Raw genomic sequence first — 24,651 nt, forward strand, 5'->3', positions numbered from 1 at the left:
AATCCCCATATGACTACCACAACTGATTTTTCAGCTGGAACTTTACAGGTGAGAAGGGAATGACAGGATATATTCAAAGTGTTGAAAAGAAAGAAATCACAAGAATTCTCTTCCAAGCAAGATTATCACTCAGAATTGAAGAGAGATAAGGAGTTTCCCAGACAAGTAAAAGCTAAAGGACTTCAACAACAAACCAACCTTACAAGAAATGTTAAAGGAACTAATTTAAGTGGGAAAGAAAAGTCCATAAATAGAAAAGATAAAATTATAAAAGAAATGATCTCGCTAATAAAAGTAAACCTATAATAAAGGTACGGATCAGCCACCTACATATCTAGTATGAAATTTATAAAAGTAGTAAAATCATCTAGACTTACAATTATTACTCAGTGGATTCACAAAATAAGATACAAAATAGGACCTCAAAACATGAAACATTGTGGGGAGTGGTGGTAAAATGTAGTGCTTTTAGAACACCCTTGAACTTAAATGATCTTCAACTTAAAATAGACTGCTACATAGAATTTTATGTCATATATGAACCTCATAGTAACCATAAACCAAATACCTATATAGTTTTGCAAAAATAAAAAAGGGACACAAACATAACATTACAAAAAGTCACCAAATTACAAGGGAAGAGATTAAGAAAAACAGAACTATAAAACAACAAAATGGTAAGTACCTATGAATAATTATTTTTATTAAAGCCTAATATAGAATGTTTTATTAGTTTAAGGTGTATAACATTGATTCAACAATTTCATACATTACTCAATGCTGACATGATGTGTAGTCACCATACAGTGTTATGATATTATGGACCATAATTTGCTATGCTATAATTTTTATCTCCATGGCTTATTTTATTACTGGAAGTTTGTACCACTTAATCCTTTTTTATCCATTTCCCCCATCTCCGTATACCCATTTCCTCTGGCAACTACCAGTTCTCTGTATTTAAGAGTCCATTTTTTTTCTTAATTTGTTTTGTTTTTTAGATTTTACATATAAGTGAAATTGTACAGTGTTTTTTGTTTTTTAGATTTTATTTATTTATTTGACAGAGAGAGACACAGCAAGAGAGGGAACACAAGCAGGGGGAGTGGGAGAGGGAGAAGCAGGTTTCCCGCTGAGCAGGAAGCCCAATACAGGGCTCGATCCCAGGACCCTGGGATCATGACCTAAGCTGAAGGCAGACACTTAATGACTGAACCACCTAGGCACCTGCATTTGTCTTTTTCTGATTTGTTTCATTTAGTACAAGGCCTTCTCAGTCCCTCTGTATTGTTGCAAATGGCAAGATCTCATTCCTATTCCTATTTTTATGGTTGAATAATACTCCACTGTATTTATCCATATCACATCTTTATCCATTCATCTGTCAGTAGGCACCTGAGCTGTTTCCCTATCTTGGCTATTTTAAATAATGCTGCAGTAAACATAGGGGTATGTATATCTTTGTGAATTAGCATTTTTGGGACGCCTGGGTGGCTCAGTCTATTGTCTGCCTTCACCTCAGGTCATGATCAAGAAATAGATTACTGGTAATGAAATTGAATCAGTAATAAAAAAAATTTTTCAACAAGAAAAAGTGTAGGACAAGATGGCATCATAAGTGCATTCTCTACCAAACATTTAAAGAGTTAATACCTATTTTTCTCAAACTTTTCCAAAAATATAGAAATGTTAAAGGAGATTCTTTGAATGGAAAGGAAGGACCATAAATAGGAGTAAGAAAAATAGGAAAGGAAAAAACTTTACAACCACATTTAAACATAATAAAAGTAGTAAATTAGTTACTTATAAAGGCAGTATGGAGATTAAAGCACACAAAAAAAGCAATAAAATAAAGTATACCTATAAAAATCAGTTGAAGGAATCATAAAAGGATGTAAAGTCTGATACCACATACCTAAAATGTAGGGAAGTAAAAATTTAAGCTTGAAACTAGAAGTTTAACAGCACTAAACAACCATTAACATAATATAGACTGTTATATGCATAAGATGCTATATACAAATTTAGTGGTAACCACAAATAAAAAATCATTAATAGATACACAAAAAAAAATAAGGAAAAAGGAATCCAAGCACATCACTAAGGAAATCCATCAAACAGCAAGAGAAGAAAAGTGACCTGCTAAAACTCAGAAAACAAGTAACAAAATGGCAATTAGAACATACCAGTTAATAATTATTTTGAATGTAAATGGACTAAATGCTCTAATCAGAAGACAGGATGACAGGATGGATTAAAAAAAAGCAACACCCAACCAAATGCTGCCTACAGAGACTTTTTTCAGACTTAAAACACCTGCAGATTGAAAATGAAGGGATGGGAAAATCTTTATCATGAAAATGGAAAAGAAAAGAAAGTGAAGGTAGCAATACTTATATAGATAAAATAGACTAAGTCAAAAACTAACAAGAGAGTTACTTGTTTTTGGTGCTATAGCACCAAAAACCATAAGATACCTCGGAATAAACCTAACCAAAGAGGTTAAAGATCTGTACTCGAGGAACTACAGAACACTCCTAAAAGAAATTGAAGAAGACACAAAAAGATGGAAGACCATTCCATGCTCTTGGATCGGAAGAATAAACATCGTTAAAATGTCTATACTGCCCAGAGCAATCTATACTTTTAATGCCATTCCGATCAAAATTCTACCAGTATTTTTCAAAGAGCTGGAGCAAATAATCCTAAAATTTGTATGGAGTCAGAAGAGACCCCGAGTTGCTAAGGAAATGTTGAAAAACAAAAATAAAACTGGCGGCATCACGTTACCTGATTTCAAGCTTTACTACAAAGCTGTGATCACCAAGACAGCACGGTACTGGCATAAAAACAGACACATGGACCAGTGGAACAGAGTAGAGAGCCCAGATATGGACCCTCAACTCTATGGTCAAATAATCTTTGACAAAACAGGAAAAAATATCCAGTGGAAAAAAGACAGTCTCTTCAATAAATGGTGCTGGGAAAACTGGACAGCTATATGTAGAAGAATGAAACTTGACCATTCTCTTACACCGTACACAAAGATAAACTCGAAATGGATAAAAGACCTCAACGTGAGACAGGAATCCATCAGAATCCTCGAGGAGAACATAGGGAGTAACCTCTTTGATATCAGCCACAGCAACTTCTTTCAAGATATGTCTCCAAAGGCGAAGGAAACAAAGGCAAAGATGAACTTTTGGGACTTCATCAAGATCAAAAGCTTCTGCACAGCAAAAGAAACATTCATCAAAACAAAGAGGCAACCCACGGAATGGGAGAAGATATTTGCAAATGACAGTACAGACAAAAGGTTGATATCCAGGATCTATAAAGAACTTCTCAAACTCAACACACACAAAACAGATAATCATATCAAAAAATGGGCATAAGATATGAACAGACACTTCTCCAATGAAGACATACAAATGGCTACCAGACACATGAAAAAAATGTTCATCATCACTAGCCATCAGGGAGATTCAAATCAAAACCACATTGAGATACCACCTTACACCAGTTAGAATGGCCAAAATTAGCAAGACAGGAAACAACGTGTGTTGGAGAGGATGTGGAGAAAGGGGAACCCTCTTACACTGTTGGTGGGAATGCAAACTGGTGCAGCCACTTTGGAGAACAGTGTGGAGATTCCTCAGGAAATTAAAAATAGATCTTCCCTATGACCCTGCAATTGCACTGCTGGGTATTTACCCCAAAGATACAGATGTAGTGAAAAGAAGGGCCATCTGTACCCCAATGTTTATAGCAGCAATGGCCACGGTCGCCAAACTGTGGAAAGAACCAAGATGCCCTTCAACGGATGAATGGATAAGGAAGATGTGGTCCATATACACTATGGAGTATTATGCCTCCATCAGAAAGGACGAATACCCAACTTTTGTAGCAACATGGACAGGACTGGAAGAGATTATGCTGAGTGAAATAAGTCAAACAGAGAAAGTCAAGTATCATATGGTTTCACTTATTGGTGGAGCATAACAAATAATATAGAGGACAAGGGTAGATGGAGAGGAGAAGGGAGTTGAGGGAAATTGGAGGGGGAGGTGAACCATGAGAGACTATGGACTCTGAAAAACAACCTGAGGGTTTTGAAGGGGTGGGGGTGGGAGGGTGGGGGAACCAGGTGGTGGGTATTAGGGAGGGCACAGATTGCATGGAGCACTGGGTGTGGTGAAAAAACAATGAATACTGTTACGCTGAAAATAAATAAAAAATTTAATAAAAAAAAAAGAGAGTTACTTGTTAGTTACTAAAAAGACACTATATAATCATAAAAAGAACAGGAAGAAAATTTAATAATGCTAAATATTTATGCACCCAACATCGGAGCAATCAAATTCATAAAGCAGCTAATAACAAACATAAAGGAAGTAATCAATACTAATACAATCATTGTAGGGGACTTTAGGAATCCCTTTACATCAATGGATAGATTATCCCAAGAGAAAATCAACAAAGGAACAGTGGCTTTGAATGACACATTAGGACAGATGGATCTAACAGATAAATTCAGAATACTCCATTCAAAAACAATGGAACACATAATCTTTTCAAGTGCACACAGAACATTCTCCAGAGAAGATCACAACAGGCCACAAAAAAAGTCTCAAAAAAGACTGAAGTAATACCATGCATCTTTTCTAACGACACTATGAAACTAGAAATCAATTGCAAGGAAAAAGTCTGGAAAGAACACAAATTCACGGAGTTTAAAGAACATGCTACTCAACAAAGAATGGGTCAACCCATTATGGTACTGGCACAAAAACAGACACATAAATCAATGGAACAGAATAGAGAGCCCAGAAATAGACCCTCAACTCTATGGTCAACTAATCTTTGACAAAGCAGGAAAGAATGTCCAATGGAAAAAAAGTCTCTTCAACAAATGGTGTTGGGAAAATTGGACAGCCACATGCAGAAAAATGAAACTGGACCATTTCCTTATACCACACATGAAAACAGACTCAAAATGGATGAAGGGCTTCAATGTGAGAAAGGAATCCATCAAAATCCTTGAGAAGAACATAGGCAGCAACCTCTTCGACCTCAGCCACAGCAACTTCTTCCTAGGAACATTGCCAAAGGCAAGGAAAGCAAAGGCAAAAATGAACTATTGGGATTTCAACAAGATCAAAAGCTTATTCACAGCAAAGGAAACTGTCAACAAAACCAAAAGACAACTGACAGAATGGGAGAAGATATTTACAAACAACATATCAGATAAAGGGCTAGTATCCAAAATCTATAAAGAGCTTAGCAAACTCAACACCCAAAGAACAAATAATCCAATCAAGAAATGGGCAGAGAACAGGAACAGACATTTCTGCAAAGACATCCAGATGGCCAACAGACACATGAAAAAGTGCTCCACATCACTCGGCATCAGGGTAATACAAATCAAAACCACAATGAGATACCACCTCCCACCAGTCAGAATGGCTAAAATTAACAAGTCAGGAAATGACAGATGCTGGCAAGGATGCAGAGAAAGGGAAACCCTGCTACACTGTTGGGAATGCAAGCTGGTGCAGCCACTCTGGAAAACAGCATAGAGGTTCCTCAAAAAGTTGAAAATAGAGCTACCCTATGACCCAGCAATTGCATTACTGGGTATTTACCCTAAAGATACAAATGTAGGATCCGAAGGGGTATGTGCACCCAAATGTTTATAGCAGCAATGTCCACAATAGCCAAACTATGGAAAGAACCTAGATGTCCACCAACAGATGAATGGATAAAGAAGAGGTGGTATATATATATACAATGGAATACTATGCAGCCATCAAAAGAAATGAAATCTTGCTATTTGCAATGACGTGGATGGAACTAGATGGTATTATGCTTAGTGAAATAAGTCAATCAGAGAAAGACAATTATCATATGATCTCCCTGATATGAGGAAGTTGAGAGGCAATGTGGGGGGTTTGGGGGGTAGGAAAAGAATAAATGAAACAAGATCAGGAGGGAGACAACCATAAGAGACTCTTAATCTCAAAACAAACAAACAAACAAACAAACAAACCTGAGGGTTGCCGGGGGGAGGGGGCCAGGGAGAGGGTGGTAGGGTTATGGACATATGGACATTGGGGAGGGTATGTGCTATGGTGAGTGCTGTGAAGTGTGTAAACCTGGCGATTCACAAACCTGTACCCCTGGGGCTAATAATATATGTTAATAAAAAGACAAAAAATAAAAAAAAAAGAATAGGTCAACCAAGAAATCAGAGAGAAATAAAAAAATACATGGACACAAATGAAAAAGAAACACAATAGCCCAAAATCTTTGGGATGAAGCAAAAGCTGTTCCAAGAGAAAAAAATTATAGCAATACAGGCCTACCTCAAGAAACAAGAAAAATCTTAAATAATCTAACATTACAACTAAAGGAGCTAGAGAAAGAAGAATTAAACCCCGAATCAACAGAAGAAAGGAAGGAAATAATAAAGATTAGAGCAGAAATAAATGAAATAGAAACTTAAAAAAAACAACCGCATTAACTAGAACAGATAAATGAAACCAGGAGCCACTTCTTTGAAAAGATTGACAAAATTAATAAAGCTTTAGATGGACTAAAAGAAAAGGATTCAAATAAAATCAGAAATGAAAGAGGAGAAACACTACCATAGAAATACAAAAGATTATGAAAAATTTTTTTGCCAACAAATTGGACAACCTGGAAAAAAATGGAGGATTACTAGAAACATTTAACCTCTCAATATTCCTAGAAAGAGAAAATTTGAAAAGACTGATTAATCTGTTTTATTGCCATTAGCAATGTAATTGAATTAATTATCAAAAAAATCTGAATGAATTGAGGTCTGGGACCAGATGGCTTCACAGGTTAACTTTGCCAAAAACTTAAAGAGGAGTTAATACCTATTCTGCTCAAACTATTCCAAAAAATAGGAGAGAAAGGAAAGCTTCCAAATTCATTCTATGAGGGCTTATCCCAAAACCAGATAGATAAACTACAAAAAAATAGAACTATAAGCCAATACTTTAATGAACATAGATGCAAAAAATCCTCAACAAATTATTGGCAAACTGAATCCAACAATACAGTTTAAAAAAAATTAGCCATGATCAAGTGAGATTTATTCCTGGGATGCAAGTCTAGTTCAATATTTGCTAGTCAAGCAGCCTGATACATGATATTAACAAAAGGAAGGAGAAAAACTATATGATTATTTCAATAGATATAGAAAAAGTATTTGACAAAGTACAACATCCATTCCTGACAAAAACCCTCAACATAAAAAGGCCATCTATGAAAAACCCAAAGCTAGCATCATGCTTAATGGGGAAAAACAGAGCTTTTTCCCTAGATCAGGAACAGGACAAGGATGTCCACTCTCACCACTTTTATTCAACATAGTATTGGAAGTCCTAGCCACAGTAATCAGACAAGAAATAAAAGGCATCCAAATTGGTAAGGCAGAAGTGAAATTTTCACTATTTGCAGATGTCATGATAAGTAAATTCTATAAAGCTGTGGGTTATAAAATTCACATATAGGAATCTGTTGCATTTCTATACACTGATAATGAAGTAGCAGAAAGAAATTAAGACAACAGTCCAGTTTACAATTGCACTTAAAATAACAAAATACCTACACTAAACCTAACCAAGGAAATGAAAGACCTGTACTCTAGAAACTACAAAAGACCAATGAAATGAAAGACCTGTACTCTAGAAACTACAAAAGACCAATGAAAGAAATTGAAGGGGACACAAAGAAATGGAAAGATACTCCATGCTTATGGGTTGCAAGAAAAAATATTGTTAAGATGTCCATATTACCCAAAGCAACCTATAAATTTAATGCAATCCTTGTCAAAATATTAATGGCATTTTTCACAGAACTATAACATATATTTCTATAATTTGAATGGAACCACAAAAGACCCTGAATAGGAAAAGCAATCTTGAAAAAGACAAACAAAACTGGAGGTATAATAATCCCAGATTTCAAGATATACTATAAAATTGTAATCAAAACAATATGGTACTGGTGTAAAAAAGTAGACACATAGGTCAACAGAACAGAATAGAGAGCCCAGAAATAAACCCATGTTTACATGGTCAATTATTCTATGACAAAGGAGGCAAGAATATATAAGGTAAAAATCTTTTCAACAAATGGTGTTGGGAAAACTGGACCATTTAATTATACCATATATAAAAATAAACTCAAAATGAATTAAAGACTAAATGAGACCTGAAACCGTAACAAAACTAGAAGAGAGCATAGGCAATAATTTCTCTGACATTAATCATAACAACATTTTTCTAGATATGTCTCCTGAGGCAAAGGAAACAAAAGCAAAGATGAATTATTGGGACTATATCAAAATAAGGAGCTTCTGCACAGCAAAGTAAACGATCAACAAAACTAAAAGACAACCTACAGAATGGGAGGAGATGCTTACAAATGACATATCTGATAAATAGTTAATATCCAAATAAATATAAAGAACTTCTATAACTCAGCACCCCCCCCCCCAAATAATCCAATTAAAAATGGGCAGAGGACATTTCTCCAAAGAAGACATAAAAATGGCCAACAGACACATGAAAAGATGCTCAACAGACATATGAAAAGATGCTCAACATCACTCATCAGGGAAATGCAAATCAAAACCACAATGAGGTATCACTTCACAACTGCCAGGAATGGCTACTGTCAAAACCACAACAAATAACATGTGTTGGCAAGGATGTGGGAAAAAAGACATCCTTGTGTACTGTCAGTGGGAACTCAAAGTGGGGCAGCCACTGTGGAAAACACAGAGGTTCCTGAAAAAAATTTAAAGTAAAACTACCCTATGTTCCAGTCATTGCACTACTGAGTATTTACCCCAAAAAATACAAAAACACTAACTCAAAAACATATATGCATCCCCCTATGTTTACTGTAGCACTATTTACAATAGCCAAGATATGGGAACAACCCAGGTTTCTATCACTAAATGAATGGAGATATTTATATCACACACACACACACACACACACACACACACACACACAAAGTGAAATTAGCCAGAGAAAGCAAATACCATACAATTTCACTCACACATGGAACTTAAGAAACCAACCAAAGAAAAAAAGACAAACCTAAAACAAACTCATAACTATAGAGAACTGATGGTTATCATTGCAGAGGTTGGGGGGTAGGGATGGGTGAAAAAGGTGAAGGGGATTAAGAATACACTTATGATGAACACTGAGTAATGTATAGAATTATTCAATCACTATATTATATACCTGAAATGTAACACTGCATATTAATTATACTGAATTAAAAATATATTAAAAATTGTAATATATAATACTTAAAGAAAAATAAAAAGTAATGAATTTTTCTTCTTAATTCCACAATAGCCAAATTATGGAAAGAACCTAGATGTCCATCAACAGATGAATGGATAAAGAAGATGTGGTAATATATATACGGAATGCTATGCAGCCATCAAAACACTGGTCATTAGGGGAATGTTCCAATTAATGTTCCAATTGTACGTAATTTATGAAGTGCACTTGGAAGCAAGGGTTCCCAAATAAACAGAAAGGGATACCTATTTCAACTGGCATTTGGAAGCCTCCAAAAGATTCCAAAATTCTGAAACAGTTTCATTGAAAGATTCATTGCAAAACGTTAATGAGAAGTTAAAGAGAGGATGCCTTGGTGGCTGAATCAGTTGAGCGTCTGCCTTCAGCTCAAGTCATGATCTCAGGGTCCTAGGATCAAGCCCTGTATCTGACTCCCTGCTCAATGGGGAGTCTGCTTGCCCTCTTCCTCTGCCCCTCCCCCTGCTCACTCTGTATCTCAAATAAATAAATCTTTAAAAAAAAAAAGAGAGAGAGAGAAAATGTACCTAAAAGACTGTAATACTGATACATCCATTCTGAAGAGACTATTAAACAGTTACCTTTTTAAAATAAGACCATCCAAGGACATAGGCAATTCTTTTCAGATTATGTTTCACTCCTTGATCAAAGGCCATGGTTAAAGAACGTCTTAAACCTAGATAGGATTCTCAAGAGTTTTTGTAAATCGATTACTTTCTGAGCCCAGTCAAGAGAAACAAAATTTCACATTGGCTCATCCTTGTCCTTTTTTCTTTTTGTATCCTAAGAACTTGGCTTGGCTTTCTGATTGTCTGGAAAACATAGGTTGTTAGTTCTTTCTTTGTCTATCTTTGGGAGAGACTCTCAATCTTGTGAAGATAGTATCTTTTACACCGTCTTTGACAAAAGCTCAGGAGTTTAACACTGCCAGAAATATTTACTATTTGTTCCAGCTGACACTGGGCAAGATATTTGAAAAGATTTAATAACTTTATTATCAAATAAGTTTAACTTATTCCACCTACTAGAGAAATAAATTTAGATTCAACCTTTATAATGAATGAGTTTTGTACCTGTTTCATGGCAGTAATTTAAAAACAGAAGATGTAAGTTCTCTACATCTGTTTCTATGTTCATGTGTGTCATATATGTGTGTTGTAGATATGTGGTATTTTCTACCTCCAGATGGTATTGCTGAAATTAATGTGTACCAGAGCTCTGCTGAATTGGCTTAAAGAAAATTAAATGCTTATATGAATTATATTGTCAAATGTAATAGAAATTAATTCAAATGTTTTTCAAATTCACTTGATCTGGGATGATCAAGTTTAAGTTTGTTGGCTTAATTAAAACAGGCATATCTTTATAGAGATATTAAACCTTGAATATAATACAGATAATCTTCACTTTTATTCTGCTGAACTTACTTAATTCATGTTATATCTCTTGTGTTTGTCAGTAAAAATTACTTAGAATAATGGTTGATTTTCTTTGATGTGTCATGAACTCTTCATGCGTAATCTAGATACAATTGTCAAGTACAAATAGAAGAGACAAAAAGTTTTAAATTTTTCCAAATCTTTTTGGTACGTTGAAAACTTACAGTTTTGCTGAGTGATGAGTGAGGGTGAACTCACTAAATATCTAGATCACTTCCTGATAAGATTTAAAAAAATGAAAATTAACTACTAAACAGGTTTATCTACTTTTGGCTTGTCGTTACAGAAAAACTAAAATATTTGGATGTTAGTGCCACATTGGAGTCTGGTGATTATTTTGGAAACATTATTAGAAGATGGTTCTCAAGCTCCACTGAAAGGGACCTTACCAAGTGCTTCTGACCTGGCATTGCTGCAAAACTACGTGGGACTAGACGCACATCTTACTCACAGCTAAAGAAAGCTCCACATGACATTTGGTCGTCTATAGTTGCTGGAGACCTCTGAATCAAACTGATAAGGAAGAGAGGTAGCTGACATTGAGGTAGATGGCTCCTGCCCCAAATGACAGATCCAAATCCCATACTTTAACAAGAAACCCTTCTCCTCCTCCTCCTTGTCTTCACTCTGGCATTCGCCTGGAAAGATAATGCTATCATCCATATCTCCCAGGCCATTGCCAAAGGCAGTAACCTTCACACTGCTGGATTTGTCAAAGATTTTTATCTGTCCATGATGCTAGAGATCTCCTGGTGCTCCTTATAGGCAGTTCTTCTATATCCAATGTCATTGCAGACTACAATCATCAGCCCCTCCTAGCCCCTTAGAAATCTCTTACCAAGTTCAACTTTCATGTCTAGAATATCCAGTGCCTTTTTACCTTTCTCCAGAAATAACTGTACTTTCCCATCAAACACAAATACCTGTGTTAATCTTGGTACATTTGCACCCCCATATTCCCATGATTATCTAGGTGATATCTGTTCTCCCCAAGAAAACTTACCAGCAGCACCCATCTTTGCAAGACATTTAGAACAACACTCTATTTCAGTTTTCGGGTTTCTCTTCTTATATGCATTGAAAAACCTGACTGGCCCTTGGCTTGAACCAGTAAACGCAGCAGTCCTTGTGAACAAATCCATTAGTAGTACCTCCCTAATGGTAATGGTCTGTGTGCCAACAGGATTTGTCTTTGTCTGTGATGGTTATAATTCTTCTTGAGCCTAAAAATGTCTAGGTGGCTGGCACACAGCTGGGCAATGCCTTCTAGGTTATCTAACCGTGCCCCTAACTGTACATAGACAACTAAGATACTTCATCAATCAGCTTTCCTGTATTTATATCACTGAGTTAGAAAAGACCTACCAGGAGGCATTCATGATTCAGGGCCATACTTGCCTGGTTAGGAGTGAAAACAAATAAAGATATGATCAGGAACTTCTTTTTAACTACCGAAGATATTGCAGATCCCATCGCTAAGACCTGCCCAACAAAGATCCTTAGGCTATCTGGCCCACATAGTTCTTGGTAATAGGATAGCCTTTGACTATCTTTTAGCTGAGCAAGGAGATATCTGTGCTATGGCCAACATCACCTGCTCCATCTAAATTAGCAATTTTGGGGAAAGTTGAAACTTAGTTACATAAAATCACTAACTAGGCCATTTGGCATAAAAAGGTAACTCCTTCAGTGGGGGTTATTTGAACTACTTGATTTTGATTCGTTTGAGTCCTGTGGACCATGGCTCTGGAGTGCACTCTGAATGTTGGAAATGATCTTGCTTATAGTTATAAGCAAGTATATTATATCCTCTTAAAAATTTTTAATTTATTTAGGTGTGTGAGGGAGATGGCAGTGGAGTAGGAGGACCCTAGGCTCTCCTCATCCACACATACAACTAGATAAAATCATCTTAAAATCCCCAGAAATTCATCTGAAGACTGGAAGAGCAAACTCTACAACTAAAGGTAGAAAGTAGAAAGATGCAGCTTGGAAGAGAAATGGATTGCGGCTGCTGTGGTGGGGAGCTGCGGTCGTGGAGAAGGGCAAAAAACAGATTAACACACAAGGGGTTGCATGAGGAAAATGAATGCCCGTAGCAATTGGTCTGAAAAGTGAAAGGGCCTGAATTTTGTGAGTTCTTGCAAACAGCAGGGCTTTAAACCTGGAGTTTTAAGGGTTGGTATGCTCAGCTCTGGGAAAGATTGGAGGGCATTGAGGCTTCACTTGGAAAGAAGGCAGGGCAAAGAGCCCCCAGACATATGCTGTAGAAACAGTGATCTGAAGATGCTTGGGGAGCAACTACAGGTGCATATCCTAGAGGTGCACTGTTCAGAGACTCCTCCAGGAACAAAGGAACTGGCAGGCTCTTTCCCTTCCCTGCACCTCAGTATAAAACACAGGGCCAAGCGCCAGTGAAGCACCAATACTCAATACCTAACTTGCTTACACCAAGCCCCACCTACCTGAGCTCCAGAACTGCCCTTCCCAGTCAAGCTTGCCTCTGTCCCAGTGCAGTAGGCTGCCTCCCTTAGAAGATCAGCCCAAACCCATACTAACACCATGTCTCTTGACCTGAGAGTTTTGTGTACATTCAGTTCTGGCGGCAGTGGCAACAGGTCTCATTTCACAAGCAAACCAGAGCACACTTAGTTAAAACACACCACATTTAGGCCAGGGACCAAACACTGCCAATAACAGACAGAGAGCCTCTGCAGACAACTGACCTGAAGGATAAAGCAGCCATGATACAATAGCAGAGCTCATGCAGCACACACTGGAGATAATCCTGGAGGGTCCAGGCCCTGGGAGACAGGTGGCACTACATTGCAGGGCACTACAGGAAGTCTTCTTCATAAAGCCATTACCCTCAATAACAGGAGATATAGCTGACTTTCTTAACACAGAGAAACAGGCACAGAGACAGACAACATAAAAAGAAAAAGGAATTTGTCCCAAATGAAATAACAGGACAAGGACACTGCCAGAGTTCTAAGTAAAACAGATACAAGTAACATGTCTGATGGAGAATTTAAAGCAATGTTCATAAGGATTCTTACTGGACTGAAGAAAAAGGTGGAGGACATCAGTGACACCATTAACACAGAGATAAGGAATAACATAGCACAGAGAAAGGGCTCAATAAACAAAATGAGAAACACACTTGATAGAATAAACAGCACACTGGGAGAAGCAGAGGAACAAATTAATGACCTAGAAGACAGAGTAATAGGAAGTAATCGAGCTAAACAAAAGAGAGAAACAAGAATTATGCAAAACAAAAATAGGGAACTCGGTGACTCCATCAAATGTAATAACATTTGTATTATAAGAGTCCCGGAAGAAGAATAGAGAAATGAAGGCAGAGAGTTTATTTAAAGAAATAATAGCTGAAAACTTCCCTAATCTCAGGAAGGAAACAGATAGCCAGACCTAGGAAGCACAGAGAACCCCCAACTAAATCAATGAGAGCAGATCCACACCAAGATGTACTTTAATTAAAATGGAAAAATATATTGATAAAAAAAAATTTTAAAGGAGCAAAAGAAGACAGTTACATACAACCCCCTTCCCCTGCAATAAGTCTATCAGCAGATTTTTCAGCAGAAACCTTTCAAGCCAGAAAGGAGTAGCATGTATTCAAAGTGCTGAATAGGAAAAACCTGTAGCCAAGAATGCTCTGTCCAGAGAGGCTATCTTTCGTAATAGAAGGAGAGATAGTTTCCCCAACAAAAACTAAAGAAGTTCATGAGCATTAAACCAGTTTTGTAAGAAATATTGAAGGGAAAGCTTTGAATGGAAAGGAAAAACCAAAAATGACAGTATGAAGGTAGGAAGCAAAAATGCAGTAAAAATGAATATTTATATTAAAAACTAGTCAAAGAACTCACAAAATGAAAGTCTATAAAGTATGATATCATATACCTAAAACACAGGGACCAGAGAAGTAAAGAATGGGATCAGACTCAAAAGATCACCAACTTAATACAGACTACTATATGTAGAATATGTTATATACAAACCTAATGGTAACCACAAATCAAAATATCACTAATACATATGTAAAGAATCAATAGAAAGAAATCCAAAAATCTCACTAAAGAAAACAAGCAAATCATGAAATAAAGGATCATAGAAAATTTTCAGAAACAACCACGTAACAGGTAATAAAATGGCAATAAATACATATCTCTCAATAATTACTTTAAATGTAAATGGACTGAACACTAATCAGAAGATACTGGGTGACAGAATAGATTAAAAAAAAAAAAAGACCCAGTATATGCCACGTACAAGAGACTCATTTTAGACATAAACACAGCTGCAGATTGCAAGTGAGGAGATGAAGACCATTAATCATGCAAATGACTGTCAAAAGAAATCTGGAGGGGCCCCTGGGTGGCTCAGTTGTTAAGTGTCTGCTGTTGGCTCAGGTCACGATCCTGGGGTCTTGGGATCAAACCCCGCATCAGGCTCCCTGCTCCATGGAGAGCCTGCTTCTCCCTTGCCCGCTCTCCCTGCTTGTGCTCTCTCACTCTCTGTCAAATAAGTAATTAAAATCTTAAAAGAAAAAAGAAATCCAGAGTAACAATACTTATATCAGACAAAATAGGCTTTAAAACAAAGACTGTAGGGGCTCCTGGGTGGCTCAGTCATTAAGCATCTGTCTTCGGCTCAGGTCATGATCCCAGAGTCCTGGGATCGAGCCCCACATCGGGCTCCCTGCTTGGCAGGAAGCCTGCTTCTCCCTCTCCCACTCCCCCGCTTGTGTTCCCTCTCTCACTGTCTCTCTCTGTCAAATAAATAAATAAAATCTTAAAAAAAAAAAAAAAGACTGTAACAAGAGACAGAGAAGAATCCTATATAATGGCAATAATCCAACATGGACATATAACAATTGTAAGTATTTATGCACCCAACATGGGAGCACCCAAATACATAAAACAGTTAATAACGAAGGAATGAATCCAAAACAATACAGTAATAGTAGGTACTTTATCAATGCACTTACATCAATGGACAGATGATCTAAATAGAAAATCAACAAGGAAACAGTGGCTTTGAATGACACACTGGACCAGACGGACTTAACAGATATATTTAGAACATTCTCTCCTTCAATAGCAGAATACACATTCTTTTCCAATGCACATGAAAGACTTTCCAAAACAGAATACATATTAGGCCACAAAATCAGCCTCAACAAATACAAAAAGACTGAATCATACCATGTGCCTTTTCTGGCCACAACCCTATGAAACTAGAGGTCAACCACAAGAAAAAATCTGGGATGAGCACAAATACATGGAGGTCAAATAACATGCTACTAAATAATAAATAGGTCAGGAAATCAAGGAATAAGTACATGGAAACAAATGAAAATGAAAACACAATGGTCTAAAACCTTTGGGATGTAGCAAACACAGTTCTGAGAGGAAAGTTTATTGCAATACAGTCATAACTCAAGAAGAAAAATCTCATATAAACAACCTAATCTTGGGACGCCTGGGTGGCTCAGTGGGTTAAGCCTCTGCCTTCGGCTCAGGTCATGATCCCAGGGTCCTGGGATCGAGCCCCACATCGGGCTCTCTGCTCAGCGGGGAGCCTGCTTCCTCTCTCTCTCTCTGCCTGCCTCTCTGCCTACTTGTGATCTCTGTCTGTCAAATAAATAAATAAAATCTTTTAAAAAAAAAGTCTCTATTAAAAAAACACAAAAACCTAATCTTACAACTAAAGGAGCTACAAAAAGGACAACAAGCAAAACCGAAAACCAGCGGAAGAAAGGAAATAATAAAGATTAGAGCAGAAGTAAATGATATAGGAACTAAAAAAAACAATAGTAGATACCACAAAACCAGGAGCTGCTTCTTTGCAAAAAAATCAATAAAACTGATAAACCTCTAGCCAGACTTATTAAAAAGAAAAGAGAAAGGACCCAAATAAATAAAATCACAGATGAGAGAGGAGAAAATAAGCACCAATATCACAGAAATACAAACAACTATTAGAGAATATTAAGAAAAACTATATACAACTCAAAACTATAGACAACTCAGAAGAAATGGATCAATTCCCAGAAACATAGAACCTACCAAAACTGAAACAGGAAGACACAAGAAACTTGAACAGATCAATAACCAGCAAAGAAATTGAATCAGTAATCTAAAAGCGTCCAACAAACAGAAGTCCAGAACCAGATAAATAGCTTCACAGGTGAATTCTACCAAACATTTAATAAAGGGTTAATACCTACTGTTTTCAAACTACTCCAAAAAATAGAAAAAGTAGGAAAACTTCCAAATTCATTCTATGGGGCCAGCATTACCCTGATACTAAAACCAGATAAAACATCACAAAAAAAGAGAACTACAGACCAGTATCTCTGATGAACACAGATGCATAAATCCTCAACAAAATACTAGCAAATTAAATCCAACAATACACTAAAAAAATCATTCACACTGATCCAGTGGGATTTACTCCTGGGTTTCAAGAGTGGTTCAGTATTGGCAAATCTATCAACATGATACATTACATCATCAGGAGAAAGGATAAGACCATATGATCATTTCAATAGATGCGAAAAAGCATTTGACGAAGTACAACATCCATTCATGATAAAAACCCTCTACAAAGTAGTTTTGGAGGGAACATACTTAAATATAATTAGGCCATATATGAAAACCCATAACCGACATTATCCTTAGTGGGCAAAATGGACAGCCCTTTCCCTAAGGTAAGGAACAAGACATGGATGTCCAGTCTCAATATTTTATACAATATAGTACTGGAAGTCCTAGCCACAGTAGTCAGACAACAAAAAGAAATAAAAGGCATCCAAATTGGTAAGTGAAGTGAAAAGTTTACTATTTGCATATGACATCATTCTATATAGAGAGAACCTGAAAGACTCCACCAAAACTGTTAAAACTGATAAATGAATTCAGTAAAGTCACAGGATATAAAACCAGTATACAGGAATCTGTTGCATTACTATACACCCATAATAAAGCAGAAGAGAAATTAAGAAAACAATCTCTTTTACAATTGCACCAAAAACAAGATAGGTAGGAATAAGCCTAACTGAAGAACTGAAAGGCCTATACTCTGAAAATTGTAAAACATTAATGAAGAAATGGAAGAGGACACAAAGAAGTGGAATGACATTTTATGTTCAGGGCTTGGAAGAACAAATGTTATTAGAATGACCATACTCTCCAAAGCAATCTACACATTTAATGCAATCCCTATCAACATACCAATAACATTTTTCACAGAGTTAGAACAAACAATCCTAAAATTTGAGTAGAACCACAACAGACCCCAAATAGCGAAAGCAATCTTGAAAATGAAAAGCAAAGCTGGAGGCACTGGAATTCTGAACTTCAAGGAATATTATAAAGCTATAGCAATCAAAACAGTATGGTACTGGCACAAAAAACAGACACAAAGGTCAACAGAACAGAATAGAAGACCTGGAAATAAGCCCACAGTTATATGGTCAATTAATCAGCCACAAAGCAGCAAAGAATATCCAGTGGGAAAAGGACAGTCTCTTCAACAAATGAGGTTGGGAAAACTGGACAGTCACAGGCAAAAGAATGAAACTGGATGACTTTCTCACATCATAGACAAAAATAAATTCAAAATGGATTGAAGACCTAGATGAGAGACCTGAAACCTTAAAAATCCTAGAAGAGAGCAGAGGCAGGAATGTCCTCTGACATCAGCCCTAGCATTTTTTGGTAGGTACATCCCCTGAGGTAAAGGAAACAAAAGCCAAAATGAGGACTCGGGACCTCATCAAGATAAAAAGGTTCTTCACAGTGAAGAAACCATCAACAAAACTAAAAGGCAAAACTTATGGTATGGGAGAAGATAGTTGCAAATGACATATTCCATAAGCGTTAGTATCCAAAACATACGAAGAACTCACAAAACTCAACACCCCAAAAACATAGTCCAATTAAAAAACAGTTCTTTTTCAGGGAAGACATCCAGATGGCCAACAGACACATGAAAGGATGTTCAACATCACTTATTATCAGGGAAATGCAAATCCAAACCACAATGAGGGATCACCTCACACCTGTTGGAATGGCTAAAATTAACAACACAGGAAACAACAGCTGTTGGTAAGGTTGTTAGGGATAGGGAGCTCTTGTGCTCTGTTGGTGGGAATACAAAACGTGCAGCAACTGGAAAGCAGTATGGAGATGCCTCAAGAAATTAAAAATAGAACTACCATACAATCCAGAAATTCCACTTCTGCATACTTATCTGGACAAAACGAATACACTAATTCAAAAAGATATGTGCACCCATATGTTTACTGCAGCATTATTTACAATAGCCAAGATATGGAAGCTACTTAAGTGTCCATCAATAGATAGATAAAGAAGATGTATATGTATATATGGATATGTGTGTCTACACACACATGAATATTATTTGGTCATAAAAAAGAATAAAATCTTGCCATTTGTGACAACATGGATGGAAGAAATGATAGTATGCTAAATGAAATAAGTCAGAGAAAGGCAAGTACCATAAAATTTCACTTATTTGTGGGCTCCAAAAAACAAAAAAGATACATACAGACTCATAGCTACAGAGAACAGTCTGATGGTTGCTGGGGTGCGGGGGAAGGGATGGGCAAAATAAGGTAAGGCTATTGAAAGTTACAAGCTTACAGCTATGAAATAAATGAGACATAGGAATGTGATGTCCAGCATAGGAAATACAGTTAACAATACTGTAACAACTTTGTAGCATGACCAATGGTAGCTAGATTTATCATAGTAATCACTTCCTAATGTATATAAATGTTGAAGCACTTATATTGTACACCTGAAGCTAGTATAATATTGTATGTCAAATATACACTGGTAAAAAAAATTTAAAAAAATAATAAATCAGATATGGTTGTGTCTTTCTTGAACAGTTTTTTTCATGTATTTAAAAAATTTGATAGGCATCTTGAATTGTGAGTTAGCTTTTTAAAATTTTTAAGTCCAACATATGTATCAGACCTACTGATCTTTCCATATATTTTCCCCCATAATCCCCCTTTCTCTTATCCCTAGATGTGTTTTATCTTTACTTTCTCACTTACTGGAGTAGTAATTCTTGTCATATTTGGTGTATTCTTAGAAGTCCCCATAACTTTTCAAAATTTTTTGAATAAGACAAGGTATAAATAAAGTAAAAAGTTAAAAAGTATATTTATGTTACAAAGCTAACTTCTGTCTAAAACAAGTCCCAGATGAACAAGACTAGAAGTAGCCTTTCTGCATTAAGTTTTAAAGGTGCAGTAATCCCTGGGTATTGATTTTTTTTTTTTCTATTAGCCTAGATCTGAGAAAATGCCTCAGAATTTTCTTATTATTCTAATTTCCACTAACTATTGGATTTAAAAAGAAATCAGTCTCAGACATCCTCCTTGATGTCTCCCTCTAATGCACAGAATGTTGATTTTTGGGTTCCACTGGAATGGTCACCATTCAAGGGTACATCTTGCCTCTTGAACCTGCACCTTCCCCGTCCCCTGTCTTACCTGCAAGGCCTGCAGATCCGAGAAGGTCTTAGCCGGGATTGTATGAATGCCATTGCTGTGCAGCATTAACAACTCCAATTTGTTCAGGCCGGAAAAATCCGTTTCTGTCAATCTAACCAAGCTGTTGTAACTGAAATTGAAACAACAGGCATAAGCTACGCCTATCAGCTGTGGTTCAGCTATCAAAGCAAAAGTGCTCACACACACGTCCACATACAAAACCCAATATCTCCCTTTTTATATTTTATTTTGTTTGAGAAAGAGAGAGAGAGCATGTGATGGGGGCAGAGGGAGAGGGAGAAGCAGGCTCCCCACTGAGCAGGGAGCCTGAGGAGGATCTTGATCTCAGGTTCCCAGGATCATGACCTGAGCCGAAGGCAGAGTCTTAACGGACTGAGCCACCAGGTCCCCAGTACCTCACTTTTTATAACCTGTGATCGAAGGAGAAAATCAAATGCTTGACATATATTGCGAGTCATCAGATGCCACAGAAGGCGCACCCACTCCCCGTCCGGTTACATGTCCACACTCCCCTGCCCAGGATATGCCACATCCCTCCTCATTTTCCACCCTTTCTACATGCGCTGTTCCTTCAGCTTGGGATGCCGCTGGCTCTGCCTCTCTCTACTTGTGACTCCCAGTCAGGCCCAGCCCCTTCTTTGAGGACACGCCCCCACCCCTTGCTTTCCCAGGTAGAATTTCTCACTATAAAGTAGAGATTGAGAAACCTGGACTCTTGGGGTGCCTGGGTGGCTCAGTGGGTTAAGCCTCTGACTTCGGCTCAGGTCATGATCCCACAGTCCTGGGATCGAGTCCTGCATCGGCCTCTCTGTTCAGCAGGGAGCCTGTTTCCTTCCCTCCCTCTCTCTGCCTACTTGTGATTTCTCTGTCAAATAAATAAATAAAATATTGGAAAAAAAAAAAAAAAAAGAAACCTGGACTCTTAACCAAAGAGTTTGGTCAAATAATTTGGCTAGGATTATGAACCTAGGCCTTGGTAGTGGGTCCACCCTGGGTAAAATCAGCAATCTTTCTAAGCCTCCATTTCTTCATCTATAAAGTGCAAATAATAGAAGCGACTTGAAAGGTGTTCTGAGGATTAAGTGAGTGAATGTGTGGAGAGTGCCCTGCTCAGTGCCTGATGGCCGTAAGGGCACAGTCAGTGTTACCTATTATCATTAGTGAGTGTTCCAGGGAACTTTGTATGCTCTTTGAAGGTTCTTACTACTTATTGTGCATCTGTCTTCTCCCTTTCACTGTAGCTTCTAGACATAAATAATTCATCTTGTTCCTTATTGTATCCCTGGCATAGAGTAGGTACTTCCTATTATCAGACACATGATGTTAAATCGGACTGCATGGGTGTATACACACACACACACACCACAGTTTTTCACGAACCTTTAAAATATAATCACCTTTTAGCAGATTTAATTAGGTTTACATTTTTTAAAGAATTTTAAATTTTAAATAAGAATTTTAAATAAGTCACTTTGCATGAAAAGAAGTCCAAGGGCCTTCTTAGAGGGTCTAACCAACTTTTCATATGTATCTTTTATATATGGGAGGACATTTCCAGTGTCCTATTATCATCTCCTGATAGGTCACAACTCTAATTCTTAACAGATGCTATTTTCCAGTAAAAAGGTAGCCAGAATGAAGTTCTTCTATAATCTTGGGCCTCTCATCCTATCAAGAGTGATTTCAGGTTCTAGAACTTTCTCCTAGTAAAAGCTTACCAGGAAAATGTTGCTTATTGTCCCTCACAAACTTAAGATCTTCATGTGCTTATTTCAGAAGAGAAATACCATTTTGGTTCATCTCCTAAAGTCACAAGTTTTGTTTGATATTTTGGGCATGAAGCATCAGTGCGATGTCTGCTTGAGAAAGGCACAAGACAAGGGGCCCCACGCACCCTAAATTAATACGTTCCACATCGGGTGAGATGCTGTCTGGGATGGAGGTCAGGTACCGAAATGTGCAGTGCACCTCAGTGGGCATGTAGCAAGCACAGCGACGAGGACAGGCATTCCCCCCGCGGCTGGCCACCAGGCATGTCACGGAGAAAGAGATGAGCAAGCAGGTGATTCCTCTGCCTTTAGCCCTCATCCTGGAAAACAAAAAAAATCACATCTCAGAGTTCTAGGGACGGTTTGAGCTAAATTCCAGTACAACTACACACTCCAAGTCTGTTATCTGGGAGAGCTTTCTGAAAGGTCATAAGTGGCTAACTTCATTCATTCACAACTTGTACGGTAAAACTTACTCTTCGCAAAGCCTTGTGATCAAGTGTAGTATTTATTGTGAAAATTCCTTCACAGCTTCTCACTTCTTAGTGAAAAACAAAAATGCCTTTGACCTAGAGAGTCAGTAAGAAGAAAAAAGAGAGACCATAATGAAGGTATTATGCCAACGGAAATTCAGAAGGCCTAGTTTCCTGTTTACCCATTAGTTCTTTTAGACCAACTTTCAAAATACTGATTATAAAACTAATCCGTGTGCATCATAGAAAGTTTGGAAGCTGTAAATAAGTAGAAGAAAATGACTCATATTCCTACAACCCACATATAAACATTAACATTTTGCTGTATTCCTTCCAGCCTTTCATAGGTGGTGTATGTTTCTGTGTATACGTGTGTATATATGTGACCAAATGAAATTTGTAACACACTTTATTCATTGAGTGTATAATGTCTGTTTTTTGCTTTATTAAACCTTCCTCAAAAACATTTTTAAGAGCTGTAATACTCCCCTGGAAGGGTGAATAAATCTCAGACATGTCCTTTAGTCCTTGCCAATAAAGACACGTTGCATGCTTCACTGCCGTGTAATAACCATAAGCCACAGTAGCTCCTCCCCCTCCTCCCCCCCCACTTCCTCCCCCCCCTCCTACTCCTCCTCCTCTAACTCCTCCACTACCTCCTCCTCCTGCTCCTCCACTACCTCCTCCTCTTCCACCTCCTTTCTGCCACGGGAGTCAGGGAGCATCATAAGGGAAGAAATATGCTCAAATTCTTGGAAAAACAAAATTACCCATATATGGGGCAAGCTCAAGGATCCAAACCTAATTTTCTCTTGAAATTCAGAATATACAAGCATTGCAATAAAATTTTTATTGTGTTTTTCTAAGAAAAGTGACCTTCATAATTTATAAATCTCAACATTCCTTGGGATAGAATGGTTTCTTTGGGATTATACCAGCAACTATCTTTTAGCCATGAACGATGCTAAAAATAGATGCAGAATTGCTAGTCTTCATATACATAAAGATAGCAGAATTATTATCAGAATTTAGTCCAAACTAAAATTTAACATAGGATTAATCACATGACTTTTATCATTACAACCATCTGATTACAAAAATTTTAAGTGAACATATTGAAGATAGCATTTCCACCTTCCATCATTATTTAAGCAAAAAAAAAAAAAAAAAAATGGTGGGACAAAGGTAATTCATTCAGCTAGAAAATAGAAGTTCCGGGTTATGCCCACATGAGAGTTATTTAAAAGAATCACAACTCTACAAGAACATATGGACAGTGCATTCCCACAAATTTAAACCTGAAAAATGTATATAACAAAATAGAAATTAACAGTACCTGAGCTCTTCTTTCCTGGTTCTGAATCCTCTCCTGAGCCAGGCAGAGATAGAAAATCTTACCAGTGAGTGAAAAACTGTATCCAAAACCGAGTGAGAAAAACTTCTCTGCTCCCCAAAGGAGCAAATGGCTTAGTCTTTCGGCTTGCGGCTCAGGAATGATACTCTGGAGAGAGACCTGGAAGGCGTCCACAGCTTCAGGGAACTCTAGCCCGTGTGTGCCCACGTTAAGCCAAAAGAAGGGTTCCTGTATTATAATTGTTACAGAAACAAAAGAAAAAGTGGAAGTTTTAAAATTTCCTTTCTCTTCCCTCAACAGTGTGCTTTAAAACCTCGCTAAAGTTGTCATTGAAATATAACTATTAATATCACTCCATTTTTTCCTCCCAGGTCCCAGGAGTTTCTCTATTTTTGGACATATTTGTCATAGATGCCCACAATAAGAGTCTCCAGCTACTGAATTAATCTTTGCATCTCTTGCCTGGCATCAGTCACTGAAGAGGTGACTTGCTCCTGCTTGCTTTAATGGCCCCTCGCTCCCCTACGCGTCCTCTGTGTGCACTCGCCCCAGCTGCCGCCTGCTACGGGACTCGCTGCGTTCCCACGCCGAGCCCCTAATCCCTCAAGCGTCCTGTCCGTCCCCTGCCAGGAGTGGATTGGCGGAGCCGCTCACCTCTTTGCCCA

The 24,651-nt window shown here is 37.5% G+C and overlaps 1 protein-coding gene across 1 annotated transcript in view; it reads right to left on the reverse strand.

The window, feature by feature from the left end:
* The window catches only part of IGSF10 (immunoglobulin superfamily member 10), a 50,929-nt gene extending 26,932 nt beyond the window's left edge, over positions 1-23,997 (reverse strand). The window contains exons 1-3 of the mRNA XM_080821848.1: positions 23,969-23,997; positions 22,285-22,479; positions 20,370-20,499 (exon numbers count right to left, since the gene is read on the reverse strand). Coding sequence (XP_080677974.1) covers positions 20,370-20,499; positions 22,285-22,478 — 324 coding nt within the window. The 5' untranslated portion in view covers position 22,479; positions 23,969-23,997. The remainder of the gene's footprint in view (positions 1-20,369; positions 20,500-22,284; positions 22,480-23,968) is intronic.
* Between the last annotated feature and the right edge of the window lie 654 nt (positions 23,998-24,651).

The sequence above is a fragment of the Martes martes genome, assembly GCF_963455335.1.
Source record: "Martes martes genome assembly, chromosome: 1".
In the NCBI taxonomy this organism is placed as follows: Eukaryota; Metazoa; Chordata; class Mammalia; order Carnivora; family Mustelidae; genus Martes; species Martes martes.